Genomic DNA, 15,075 nt, shown 5'->3' with positions numbered 1-15,075 from the left:
TTAAAAATTATATATATATATATATATATATATATATATAAGTAATAATAGATATATATAAGTAATAATAAATAAATTTTTCATTTGGAATTAAATAATGAGATTTGTTAATTAATAGACGCACAAATAGAGTGATAAAGTCACTATTTTTGAGAATATAGCAGTTAGTTCCCGCAACATGCAAGACATGTATTCAGTAGCGTTTATTGCATAAACGTTTTCAGTTACCAACGATAATCACGTTAACAGAAGTTCATTAGTCTCATATACAGCGGATTAAGCAATTTCATGTGAAACATGATGTTAATTGAAACACAAACGTTCGCAATGTGAGCTTGATTTTATAGAACTGTAGTAATGGTTTGAACTTTTTATACTAATTACTGTGCATGGTCGAAATCATCTAGCTACATTCATCAATTCTTCTTCACATACATATTATATGTATTTGATTATAATATAAATATGCATCTTATTACTATCGTAATTTTAGATTCCTTTTCTATGCCTCCTATTTTTGTTTCGTCAAGTATGTTTGGTTCGTCAAGTATTGATTATTCATAATTTCGCTCGTTTTTTCTTTGTATCGCAGATTGATTTTCTATTAGGATTTACTAAAATATAATCAAATTGAAACATAATTAACATTACAAAAAATAAAATTGGGATAATTAACATTATTAGATCACATTTCTTTGATTGATGAATTACAGCTATTATTATTAAAATATCTCTAAATTTTTAGAGCGAAGTCTAATTCTAAAGAGTAACATTTAAGCCAGAATTAAAAAAATATGTAGCTTAATTATCATTTTTTAAAAGTGAGATTTCATTCTGTAGAATTAGATTCCACTTTTAAAGAGTTATTTATACGTATTCTTTGCCTAATAATTTTAACAAGGTGAATATAATTAAAAAGTCTTAAATTTTTTCTGCAAGTTCAACAAGAAATCTATATTTTGCCAGAAGGGAGAGATCTTTTGATGATTGCGCGAACATAAACTTCGACGACGTTTCTCTGAAAGATTAGCGATTGGTTCCCTTAACGCTCGGGGCGAACCCATCTCAAATATTCTGACGTGGTCTCGGGATCCCGATGCCTCGGTGCGTCGTGCCGCGTGGAAATCTCGGGAGAGGCACGTTTTGGCAAATACTTGTGGGTGGTAAACGCGTTCGCGTTTCTCTTCCACGCACATAATGCGTCCGAGCGCGTGCATGTTGCTTCGTATTTCCGGTGCCGTTAATTCGAGAGCTGAACGCCGGAATTACAAGTCGTTCTCGAGGAGAAAAAGAGAGATTCTTACTCTCTCGTCTCTCTTTGTTCTCTCCATCTTGGCAAGCATCTCCCACATCGGGAACGACGAAAGAACGTGCGTACACGCGTCTCACGCTCGGGACCACCCGGGCGATCGCTTCATTACGTAAATTCGCCACCACTCGCGTCCTTCGCGTCTTCGCGTGCCCGTTTCATTCGTGCACGCGCCGTCTCGTCGCCCATTCTCCGTGCGATACCAAGCAACGATGCTCAAAGGCGATTCCGCGCGAAATATCAAGATAACGCGTTCTTCCGAGAATTGGTCAGACATCCTTGGTCAGAAACGATAATGCATATATAAGAATATAATATTAATCTTCTTCTCAATGAAAACCTAGTCTCTGAATTGTAATTCAGTATTCGACATTTATGAGCGTCTATCGGTTTTCGAGAGTTTAAAAATGACGAAATCTTATTATCTATAATAAATTAATCTATGTGATAAGATTTTATTTAAAAAAATATATTTAAAAAATTGATTTGTACAAAAATTTTTTTTCTTATTTACTTTGAATTTTCAGACTTTTTATATTCTAAATAATAATATTATGTTGAATATTAATACACTGAAAAAAATTTTCTGATTGAAAATGAACGAATCAGAATTTTCCGGTTAAATTTATTAGAATTCTAGTTGAGATAATCGGAATTCTGGTTGATATAATATTTCTGGTAAAATCTACTAAAATTCTTATTTTTACCAGAATAATTATATCAATCAGAATTCTAGTTATCTCAACTAGAATTTTAGTAGACTTAATCAGAAAATTCTGATTCATCCCCTTTCCATTAGAATTACTATTTAATCCAATTAATTTTTTTCAGTGTAGATTTTCAATTGTAGTAACTTATCCATCAAGATGATTCTCTACTTGATTAGTGCAAATTTTATTGAATAAATGCAATTATTAGCTGAATGAATTGTTTATTCAGGAATGATATAGTCGCATCTTTAAAATTGAATGTATATTATTCAAAGCTATATATTTTATATAATGACAAATTATGCTCTTTGGAAATGAAATGACCGTGAAAACAGGCGTCTACCGAGTGCTGCTAACTGTATACCTTCCGTATATGCGACTCTGATTGAGAAACAGTCAGTCGGAGTGTTTGTACAGTACTTCTACGATATCTTCAGTGTTCCGGGATCTGTGCTGGGAGTCATACAAACATCGGTTAACCGTTCACCTACCTACGACCGCACAGTTCATGCATTAAACATTCTCAAACATGAACGATTTTACGTCCACCCAATGGGCCAAATTCGCTGGTCCATGTGTATTTGCGTGAAAATATAATCCGCGGTCGTGAATTTCGAAAGCGGAATATGAATTCTTGTTATAATTAAAACTGTTGCGGCGACTAATTTGTTGAGGATTTCTTCTATTTTTCATATCATGCATATGTTGCGTCATTTGACGCAAATAAAATTTGTTTGCTAGTAATATTTATAAATAAATCAAAGATAATTCCTATCTATAGTATAAAAATGCAAAGAAACATGAATGTACATACTTGTGTAAATTGGTTGATTGCTTTTCATGGTTACTCTGATACGCTTTTATATCTGTCAAAGAATAGAATTAATATATAATTTTACGTCAATAACATTTTAATAATTTATGTAGATAGATTTAATTTATTCATCACGGTAAATTTAAAATATTTTATTTTCTCATCTAAATGTAGGGCAAGGAAAAAAAACAAACGGAAAACGCAAACATGGATAAAAATCAGAGAAAACGAATTTATGGGCGGAAGAAAGGGCAGCCAAAACTACGCTTGGAATAGTAGAGAGGCTAGCTCTAGGTCAACTTTGATCGCGATGACCACATACTTTACTTTAAGAAATTTGGTCAGAAATATTCTCAGGAAATATTAGATTTTAATTTAAATTTGAAGATTCGCGTTAGTTTCTCATTAAATAAACATATTACAATTTATGCACAAATTTGTTTATCAAGGAGAATGATGTCTTAAATTATTTACTCTCAGACATTTCCTGCAAGGTGTAACTCGAACCATTCTACCAGGCGTATGTTGCCTTCTCTCTAATGGATGTTGAGTTGCCCTTGTGCGTCTCGATCTATACATTTCAGAAGCACCAGTTTCGGAAATGAAAGGCCGACGTGATGAGGCCGAGCTTTGTAATTGTTGTAATCTTTCTCTCGTTGTATCTGGAAAAGTATAATGATTTAGCTAATTTATTACTGTACTAATTATTTATTATTAAATATTTTAATATAACGCTCGTTGATCATGATACAATTTATCGTCTATTATACCTTCATCTTCAAGTTCTTCAATATCTGATATAGCATCAACTGAAAAACACAATTAATTAAAATTATATAATAATATAATTAATAGTACAATTAATTGAGAGGGAGAGAGGGAGAGAGAGAGAGAGAGAGAGAGAGAGAGAGAGAGAGAGAGAGCTATTAGATTATTGTTTTATTAATATGTAATATATAGTCTTATATTAATTGGTTTTAACGAGAATTAAAATATTTTTATTTGGAACAATTTTGTAATTAAGAAAACAAAAATAACTTTTGTATATTAAATCTTATAGATATTTACATATCTATGTGACAATAGATGACAATTATTATTATGATTATACATGAATTTTTTATTTACAATCAATTCTTCGTGGTACAATAGCTACTCCAATTGTGAGATCTCTATTTGAGTCATTTATACGAGTTCGAGGCATACGTTGATAGCGAGAATAACCCATTCTTCTTGGAGTCGAGATTTGAGACGAGATTGTAGTTGAGTAAAATGGTGGGGTAAACTCTTCTTCATATCTTGTCGATGTAAATCGATCTTCTGGACTTAATTTAGTTTATATAATTTTTAGTATTTTTTAATTAAATTGATATGATTTTTTATTCTGAGTTAAAACGCTGTTTATAAAAGTCAATGTAACATTAAGAAGGAAATGTTATTCTATAATTGCTGTATTTTTTATCATAACGAAATATTGAAAATATTTTTTTCATGTAAATAATTAATGATATTTCTCATCTAACAATATGTCTATTGATTTAAAAATTGTTATATATTGATAAAAATGTGTTGAAACATAGTAGAATTATACTTTACTATATAACATTGCAATTGAATTATATATAGGTTAATAAATTATGTATAATTATATACATCTCAAATTCGGAAAGTGCAGTATGATATTCTTCTGTACTATTATTATCTGGACAGCAAGAACACATAATTGTGGATTTTATTGACTAATTATCTATTTCACAATAAAATTTTGAAAATTTTGAAAATTTGTGCCGAAAAGGTTTTTTACAAATTTAAAAATTACGTCAAAATTATAACTTTACATTATAGCGTCAATCGATCAAGAACTATCGACTGCTCTTCTCATTATCCTTCATGACACAGAATAATTTGTATGCATTATTTCCTTATAAAAGGAAACTTAATTATAATTGTGCATTTTGATTGGATATTATTGAAGCATATTAAAACGAAATAAGGCAAATTTCCTAATGTATTATATAATTATACAGAAGAATAAAAAAAAATTAAATAAAAACAAAGGTTAGGTACAAAAATTTCAAGAATTTTATGAAAATATATGCACAAATTAAATAAGACTTTACTCATGTCGACGCGAGTGACTTATGAATTGCTCGAGCTACAATGTCATTTAACAATGCCATTTGTTTACCATACGAATATTCACCTTATTCCTTTTTCTTTCAATATAGATTAACTTTAATTTAATCTTGATTTAACTTATTCTTTATTTTTTTTCTAAGAATTCTAAGAATTAAAAAAAACATAATTATCTTTCATATTTCTCTCTTACATTTTGACTATCTCTCTACGTTAGTCAATCGAAATCTTTTGAACTAAAAAATTATTCATTTAACGGACTATGAAAACCTAACATGCCGCGTGGATAATCAATTCATGTTTACGTGTCTGGAAATCAGTGCTTCACTGATGTATTTATTTATCATCGTCTTGTCAAACGACAAAATTGTAACTTGATATTCATTAGATTTAAATAGCAGCGCGCTGTTCTTCCGGATGACAATCGAGCTTTTAGATAACGTATGATTACGCAACCGGCATAACATAGACCTGTCATGTGATCTCTCTCAGTTACACGCACTGTCTCTCTCAAAGTTACACGCACGCACGCAAATGGGCGCGAACACGTAGTACGGTGGGCGCGTGCGAAGGACCACACACCGTGCGATATTCAAATGAACGCCACTTACGACCGACAATCGCATTGCCATAAATGTCATTTCGCGGTTTCACGGGTGCGTCTCCTTATTCCGATCGAATTTCTCCGCGTGATTTTTACAGTTTACATAAAATATCGATAGTCATCTCTGTGGATCTTACAGTTAATTAACGATAAGATATCGCTTAAATTTGAAGAAATTGTAAAAAATTGTTATTTCATTAACACCTTGGTTGGAATTCATATATGGTATGATTCGCAATATTCGGCGATAACTGCTCCGAATGTATAATGCTATTTAAATTAAAATTATTCAAAAAATCATAGGAAAAGAAATTTAACATATATTTATAAATTAGCGTTATTGCTTGCTAATAAATACATTTAAAAAATCTAGAAAAAAAAACATAAAAATATATTTATAAGTGAGCAATATTGCTTGCTAATATAAATGAATTAAATGTTTGATAATTTATGTGATAATATAATTGAATTGTTGAAAACAATTTTTAATAATGTCAATTTTATATACATATATTTACGTAATGTAGTTATATTAGATGTATGTCTTATGACAAATTTGATTGGATGCATTCAGAAAATACTGCATGCACATTAATGTAAAGGTATAGGTGTGTTTAATATAAATATAGACCTTTACCTTTACATTAATTTGTGTACGACGACTTTAATGTGCATGCAGTTTTTTCTGAATGCATCCAATCAAATTTGTCATAAGACATACATCTTCTAATATATATAACTACATAACATACTAGTACGTCCAACCGAATTTACTATTAGATTAATTTTTTCTATTGTAATTTAATATCTGGAATAATTGAGATAAAATTAAATATGCGCGAAATTGTGTGACGGAAATTAAGAATGTAATAAGCGGAACAGCATTTAATACTATATTCTCTAGTAACCGAATTGATCAGTCTACTTCGAAATGCGCAAGATAAATGACACTTGGCGATATTGAATAAACACTCGATACGCGGTGAAATCTATGCATTCATAGCAGCCAACGTAGTAAAATATTTCTAGAAAGAATTCATCCACTGATAGATGACGGGGGATTTTATAAATATTGATGGCCGCTCGTCTTACATAGATGACATGGGTCAGAGCTTTTGATTTTGGTTTTCCGACGAAGATAGACGAAGATCGGAAATATGGCCATCGCACTGATGACGCCAATGATGATGATGATGATAATGATGATGATCATCATGATGATGATGGAGGTGGTTCTTGATATTGGGTTCTTCGAGGAGAATTCCTACTGGGTAGAGTGCGAAGCGCCGTGTACAACGACACCTTCGCGTCTGCTTCGAATCTGTAATTCAAATTCGAAAGTCAAATTAATTTAACGCTCGTCATTTTTCACGTTTCGGTGGCGCCGCGCCGCGGCACGCGGAGCCTCGGCAGCTATCTTTCGATATTTCATCCCGTAGAAGGCCGTGCCCACTCCCCCTGTGATAGATGCATCTTTCCGTGATTGTGCTGTCACGCTCTTGAAACGAGGAAGACGCGCCACGAATATTTCAAGTATTATAAATGCGCGGCCGTGGGAGCGAATGATAGTCGACATTTCGCTACCGATTCGTACACGAGAGATTTATCTTATTCCTTGCATTGACCTTGTGCAAGATTCGTACAGATGATGTGTAAGTTACATAGCGTCATGTAAATTTGTTATATCGCATGTGCGTTAATTACAGAAGTAAGTTCTTCACTAGATTGCTCAATTTATATAAACGTATTGATATTTCTAAAAATAACGATAATATTTACGATTTGATGCTATTGAAGTACATTCCCAAACTAGATGCTCCTATTTCGAGAGTTATTATGAGTTAACAAGTTTCGCAGGTTATAAATATCTCTCACCTTATAACCTATCGATATTGAACGATGCACGGTGGTTGAAACCAGTCGGCAAGCCGTGAGTAGTGCTTATAATCGCGTTAGTCTAATCGGTGCTATAGGGAGTCCGTTTCAGAGTTGAAAGGGACCAAAGGCACTAAAACGGTCCTATTAAGCCTCTATAGACCGCCACAATTGGGCCACCCAATCCCCAATACAATAACGTAGTAACTTTTCGGGGAACCAAGTCTATCTGGGTTCGTGAAGGGGATTGAAACGATTTCATGCTTGTCACCACTATTCTCATTTCCTTGGAAACTAAATCTAAGCACATTTCTTCAAACTCATCTCAGTATGAGATCTCTGTGTTTTTTCAAATAGTTAATTAATCTTAGAATGCGTAGTTTAAACGAATGATTTTTAATATATAGAAATAAATTAATCATGTAATAACATGTTATCATTACTACACAGCATATGAAAAAATGTAAAAATGTTTTTTAAATTTAATATTTATATGTGATAAAATATACATATATTGTGAAATTTATATTATACTGGCATTAATTGTTATTGATACGATGTGATAATTCGCTTTACGTGAAATATTTTCGAAATTTTTTAACACTTGTTTTCAATGTAAATTAAATTCAATTTTGATTCAACTAATTCCTAGAATTAGAAAAAGATGTAAAGTTAGTTGAACCAAGATGAAAGTTAAACCTCTTTTGTGGAACGGTTATAAGAACGCGAAAAAAAAAAAAATACGTGAACACCTTTCCATAGGCTTAATCCGTTGATTCTTTTTCTTCTTCACCCTCGGCGATGAAGGAAAACCGATGTGATGCATGACTGCTCTCCCGTAAATTATTATATAAGCGCCACCCTATCTCCGAATCTGCGAAGTTTCAGAAATCTCTTTCTCGTTTCTCCATTTCTCCTGCCTTCTACCTTCATAGATCACAAAGAAACCGCCAGTAAGTTCACGGCAAAGTTTATAGGAGACAAAAGGGAAAATGTGTTGCCCGCTGAAAAATCGCCGGCGCTGCAGCTATTATTAATCTGTGTCCGACACGCGTGAGCGCCGGTTGCGATGTGTTTTCATGACATAATTCGGAATCGATTTAACTTCTTAGCACCCCTGCGTGACGTGTAAAGGACTTTTACTTGCTGCACCCGTAACTCAGGACGTACAACATTCCGGCTTTTAAGTCTCATTACCATACCTCCTTCGTTTGCCGCTCGGTTCTGCATCCTATTACATAGCTATTACACTGCCGGTTTACTCGACCGGTTACCGGTACCTGAATATTTATTTAACCGATTACTTTTTTCATCGACTCCAGGGAAATTCGATCGCCGTCGCGCTTGCTGCTTCGTAAAATTATGGGAAGCGAATGAAGGACGGATAAAAGGCTGCTGCTCTTTCAAAGGCGGCGCTATATTATTATATGCATTCTTATAATATCGCACTTGAGATTATTAATAACATTATTTAGTCAAGGTAACTAACTATGTATAATCCGTATAAATAATTATATGGTAAGAATGTTAATAAGAATCACTTATTATAAAACGAGCGATTCTACGAAGTAATTTAACAACGGACATGGAATATTTAACTCACATGTGTACCCTAATATAAATATACGTATTTAATATTTCTCAAAAGCAAGTCTCTTTAGCTGGCTCCGGTCATGTAAAATTTCATAAATTTAGATTGATTATTAAAAAGTAAATTGTTTCTTTGTAACGCCAATTACCTTCTTGAAATGTAAAGTTACAAAATTAAATTGCAATCACTAATGTTGCCAAAAGTAAAAATTTTTGCTCTCTTTCCTTACAGATTCTTTAAAGTGATGGATGATTTCACATCGACATGCGGTGAAGGTGAGTTTGCATTACTTCAAATATATTTCAAACAAAATTCCTCGACTCAGAAATCGAAGTAACTTCATTTCATCTACCACAATCGTGGATAATAATGCAACGCTTTGCATTGATTGCGAGCAGTTGAATTGCTAAAATATTTGATGAAAGTTACAAGACTCATGTCTGATCGGCGCCAACTAAAATGCATCAGGTTCGACAACAGTAGGAAATAGCTCTACGAAACTTTATATCAGCAATCATAAAAAAGAAACATCGAACATTGATGGGTACTCGTGTTTCTAGCGAGAAAAATCTTGCAGAAGTTTTCGCTTGAATAAAACTGCTGATCACGACTGTACGGATGCATCCTTTCCTAATTTACTCTCTCGATTACGGCTCGATCGTGTTGTATGTTGTGAGAACGAATGTAGAAGTTGGTGGTTGTTTTACTCGCGCGATTGTACGATCCGGCTTCTGTGTTTCGAATGAGAAGAATTCGACAAAGACGACGACTACGACGATTGGAAACGAATTCGACCGGAGTTCGAGAAGCGAAGGATCGCCCACGCGCGAAGTATATACCGGGGCGTTGTTAATTATCTGCCGCCGTTTATCAAGCAGTAGAGAAGAAAGTTCCCTTGAGCGTTTCTTCTTCTCTCTTCTACTCTCGTTTCTCTTTCTCCATCCGTCGTCGCTTTCTTCCTTTTCTTCTCTTCTCTGCGTGTATAACCTCGCGTCCCTCCATTTTTTCTCATGCCAAACGGCCACTCATATCTATGAGGCTGCGTTTGGTGTACATGTACACCGTGATTTAAGAATCGAGTTTTGATCTCTGGTTTATTTCGAGGTTATCTTAAATCTTTATGTATCTGAGATCTATTGTCTTCAAGGTATACTTTTTCAAGACAGTTATCTTCGGACGCTCGAAATTTTGAAATTTATTCGAGAGACCTGTTTTATTAAACTTACACAAAATTCGAAACTTTCAAAATTGTTGGAATTTGCAGAATTCCTCGGGAAGTTTATAAGATGTGAATTAACTAATGTAATCATCTCGGATTTCTGCTGTCGAAATTACACAACCGAGCATGTTCGGTTACGTTATCGCAACTTACTGGATTTGTACATGAGAAACTTATGAATCAACTCGAACTTGGAAGGTGGAACGGTCCATCGAAGAACAAGTTGAGACGCATTCCAAAGCAAAAGAAGCTGTTTAGTTGCTAATCTATCGAACCACCACTTAGCATTTATCAATACCGTATATCCAATGTCTAATACGAAAACGCTAGTCGATCGTATAGGGACGCTCGTACGCAAGTATCTCGTCACATTCATTAAATTGATTATTAATTCTCAAATACATTTAAAAATCAAGTTTAGAGTAAAGTAGCGCCAATTTTTTATTCTTTTCATTTTTCATATTTAAATTTATCTTTAATTGATATTCTCAATGGATCCAGACGTTTTCTTTAACTATGTTGGGAAAGTTGTTTATAACAATTTTTTTTTTACAATTTTACATAATCTTATTTTTCGGATTTTGATCTTCACAATGAAAAAATCGTTTAATTACGTTAATTTTAAACAAAGTTACATTACTCTTAATATACATATGAGGATTTTCTGATCTTTTACTATATACACAAGAAGTTTATTTATGCAATCTTGGATTTTTCTTATTTAATAAATATATTAATAAATATATTAAATATATAAATTTATTAAGTGATTCTTACACATAATTTAACATCTTTAAAAAGTATTTATAATATTGTATATTAAAAAAAATTGTACATAAGATTGTGTATTTAAAAACATTGTATGTATAAACATTATAATTAACAATAAGTAACAATACTTGGTAGTTTTTCGAAGAAAAGAAATGTGTACCAAGGAATAATTTAAGTATTCATAATTGATTCTTATATTTAGAACTGTCTTAAGTGCAGTCTTAAGATGTCATAAGCCAATCACAGAACCGTATTAGTATCTTAAGACGAACATAAAATAAGAATTGATTATAAATACGGCTTTAAAATATACTGTGAATATCAGTTAAAGAAGCAGAGTGAATACCGATTAAGGTTTATATATTTCACGAATTGTCTCAATGTGTATCTAATTATTTCTGAAAGTAAAATATAAATTATTACACTTCGAAAGTATTAGGCATGCTCTAGTCTTTTTGCGCGAACTCAAATCATAGTATGATTTGAATTCGCGCAAAAAGATAATTATCATATTAATTTTCGTTCAAGCATTTTGCAAAAACCTTCATTCTTGGTGCATTTTGCGACATACTCCATATACGTACACATTGCGATCGAACTTAAAATCATTCGATTGATTTAAAGCGGCAATAATCGGCAGCTTGAAAAGACTCTCTAACAAGCCGGTGATATTTTCATGTTTATGTACGCCAGACATTAACGTCTCCCCTCGTTTGATGGTTCTTATGTGTAAGGCCGGCGGAACTTTACACTCTTGTGGTACTAGGATCTTTCCCGTATTCTCGGTACAAGACGACCAGGATCTACCAGAGGCTATTTGAGCTGACGTATGTCAGCCTCTCGCGTATATATCATATTGCCACATTTACTACGTCGCTTCGGGTCATACTTCACGACTACTCCAGTAGCCCGAAAACCAACCTTCACACCGTACGGGGAGTGGCATATGCAATTCCGGGTGCGCCGCCCGCCTTTTATTCCTTCGTCGGCGATATCTTGGGGGCACGAACGAAAACAATATTTGCATGCGACCGCCCACCCTCGTCCATCAGTATGCACGAGGTTGTATTCGATCCCTTCCGTCTCTTCGTTTCGCGCTGTTTGAAACGTGACGGATCGAAGTTCATTACAACAAATTTCTACTTCGTTCAAAGTTACTTAGCGAAACATTTTTATACGCTTTCCTGAATTTCGAATTATGTTAAACTAAAATAAGCAAAACTCAATTTTCTTGTATGTGAAAGAAACTTATAATAAAGCAAAACACTGTTCGAAATCTCTCTCGCGGCATATAGTAATTATATTTAATCTTAATCTTTTTAGAAAACTAACATTTTATTCGATCTCGTTAACTAAATAGTTTATAAGTACGGAACGAAAATTTTAGTAAATTGTAATTTTTAAGTGATATACAATATTTCTCTCTCTCTCTTTCTCTCTCTCTCTTTCTCTTTTTCTTTTTTAATAATATCCTGAAAACATAAATGAAAATCGTGATTGCGTGTGCGAAAATGTTTTAAGTACACAGCAATGCTCATAAATCTATAATATTAACGACGAATGCGAAATAAGTTTAAATAAAAAGATTAATATAAAAGACAATTTTTTTTTACATAATAACATAAATTTAAAGATTCCGATGATCGTATTTTTTATATTATATTATATTGTACTATTTTTTTATATTATATTATATTGTACTATTTTTTTATATTATATTTTACAAATTTAAAGCGACTGTACGTTTGCAAATAATTGCATCAATGTGAAGACTATACTTTGAATTGATCATGGGCGCATCTTTAATTAATGATATTGCTGAATATACATATATAAGGCACATTTTCGACCAACAAACATTATTATCATCATGCTTCAGCTCCCGTCGAGCAACGTTTGATTTCGGCTGCCAAACAGCAGGGTGCTCAGAAAGACTTCCGTAATATCTCTCTGATCATACTTTCACCGATGTACAGATATACAGACCCAATATAGACATGTATATATGTACACATTATTCAAGTGTCAATCTATGAATTTCACTTCTTCGAATGCCGAAAATTTTCGATGAGCGAAATTCTATATGCCTATTTTTTCCTTAATATCAATACGCTTGTCCTACGGTGAATTTTAGTTTTTATGATAAAACTAATTATTAATTCAGTTATTAAAGAAGGATGTAATATATAATTATTTTATTTAACTTATAAAAATAGGAGGGTGGAATAATATTCGGCAAAAATGTTATTTTTGAAAAAAATGGCATTTATTAATGTCTGCCAAAGTAATCGTGAGTCTTCGACAATCTGCTTAAGGATCGAGATTATTTGTTAGCATAAAGACAGCACTGCTCCACAGGGGTGCTGGCTCCAGATTCACATTAGATGTCGACGTGTTCTGAGAAGATTCCTGTCCGCTAAGAGTACATTTCTGGCGTATGCAAAATTGAGATGACCTCGTGATAGATCCCAACGTGAAATGAGGATATCTTGTAAATTATGTACATTGTAAACAATGTACGCGTACATTGATGTCGAATTATATCTAATTTTCTTTATTATTCCCTGATTTGTTTCAATTGTTATTATATTCTAACGAAAACATTATTCTATAATTTACTAAAATTTCATGACTGATCAATGATCCAAAAAATATAAAAAGTCAAAAAGAAAACTTGTCATGTATTACGATAATATAAATAAAGAAAAGTGTTAAAAAAAGACTGATTTAAAAAGATTTAAGTAAAAAAAATAGTTTTGTAGTTTTTGATTTTCTTGGATACGAAAAATTATTAAAAATTTCGCAGTTTGAGAATCACCTCAAAAATTTATTACTATTTCTTTTATTTACATCTTTTTGGGTAAAATCAATCCTTTTTTAACACACATCTTTTTAGATCCTATAAATATGTAACATTTAAACGAAACAGTATAAAAGTACTATAAAATTTTCTTTCTACTGATTTTCGAGAAAGACTGAAATTTCGTTCGTGAAACGAATTTATAGAAATATCTTCGATCGTCTCTTGTTTCAAATGTTCACGAGTTCTTCGGTTTATGTTCCATTCAAGTTGAGGATTTACGTTCTACGATTTTTCACATTGTTATTTTTCCATATATGATAATCCAAGGACTCCTTTACGAAGAAATAGCTTTTATACTCGAGTCTGCTAACACGTTGTTGCTCATTCACATATATTTATCTTAATATTTTTACATGGAATGCTGTGTCGAAGGATGCTAGATCGAAAATAGCTCCGGTCAGCAGTTTTATTAGACCGTTTATCATGATTTTTTCATGAAAAATCTTATCTCTTTGCTGGCGCCATGCAATTCGCGTCTAAATATATTTGTATTATTGTCCTTCGTGAGAAATATAATATCGCATCTATCAAAGGAGAAGGGTACAACTTGCGCTATATAGTTCCGAGATACCGATGTACTCTCCGTTCGATTAAGCGGCTCGCAGAGGTCAAACGGCGTATCGTATGACTCGCGATGGGTCACTTAATTCGCCCTGAAAGCCGTGGTAAAGAGGTACGAAGTGCCTCTAAAGTACTTGGTACTTATCTTCTGCTCGTTTGCGCTTCGCTGAAAACAAGAAGACATAAGAGAGAAGGTCGGAATCCAAGAAGAAAAGATAGGTAGACGCGCTTCGATCGTTATACTGGTCAACTACTCTCATTAAGGTTTGCGGCTCTTGCGAAAATGCCGCCGCGACTGGCCGGCTGTAGCCGGAGTCACGAATCGTCGTGAATTCGTCGCAGCTTTTGCCGGTAATTTGCGATAATATTATAATCAGCCCCTTGCTGGGCCCGAAGAGGTGCCGACCCCACGCCCCAGGCCGAATTGATGACCCGTGGAATCGTACGCCTTGCCGCGCGTAGCGGTGTGCCCTTATTGACTGCCCTCTTCGCAAGCGAATATTTCTTCAGTTCCTGCGCGTCTTCGGGTCCGTCTGATGTCTCGAAAGCGCTTTCGAGATACCAATCGCATGTCCCGCTGACTGAACTCTCACGCGTATACATATATATATATATATATATA

At 33.4% G+C, this 15,075-nt stretch overlaps 1 protein-coding gene across 2 annotated transcripts in view; it reads left to right on the top strand.

Moving 5' to 3' along the window:
- LOC108694810 (RNA/RNP complex-1-interacting phosphatase) overlaps positions 1-15,075 on the top strand; it is a 46,465-nt gene that overhangs the window by 28,769 nt on the left and 2,621 nt on the right. For both annotated transcript variants that reach the window (XM_018204480.1, XM_018204481.1), the window contains one exon: positions 9,271-9,314. In XM_018204480.1, coding sequence (XP_018059969.1) covers positions 9,271-9,314 — 44 coding nt within the window. The remainder of the gene's footprint in view (positions 1-9,270; positions 9,315-15,075) is intronic.

This window comes from Atta colombica, unplaced genomic scaffold, assembly GCF_001594045.1.
Source record: "Atta colombica isolate Treedump-2 unplaced genomic scaffold, Acol1.0 scaffold125, whole genome shotgun sequence".
Lineage (NCBI taxonomy): Eukaryota > Metazoa > Arthropoda > Insecta > Hymenoptera > Formicidae > Atta > Atta colombica.
This window is presented reverse-complemented; position numbering and strand designations above follow the sequence as displayed.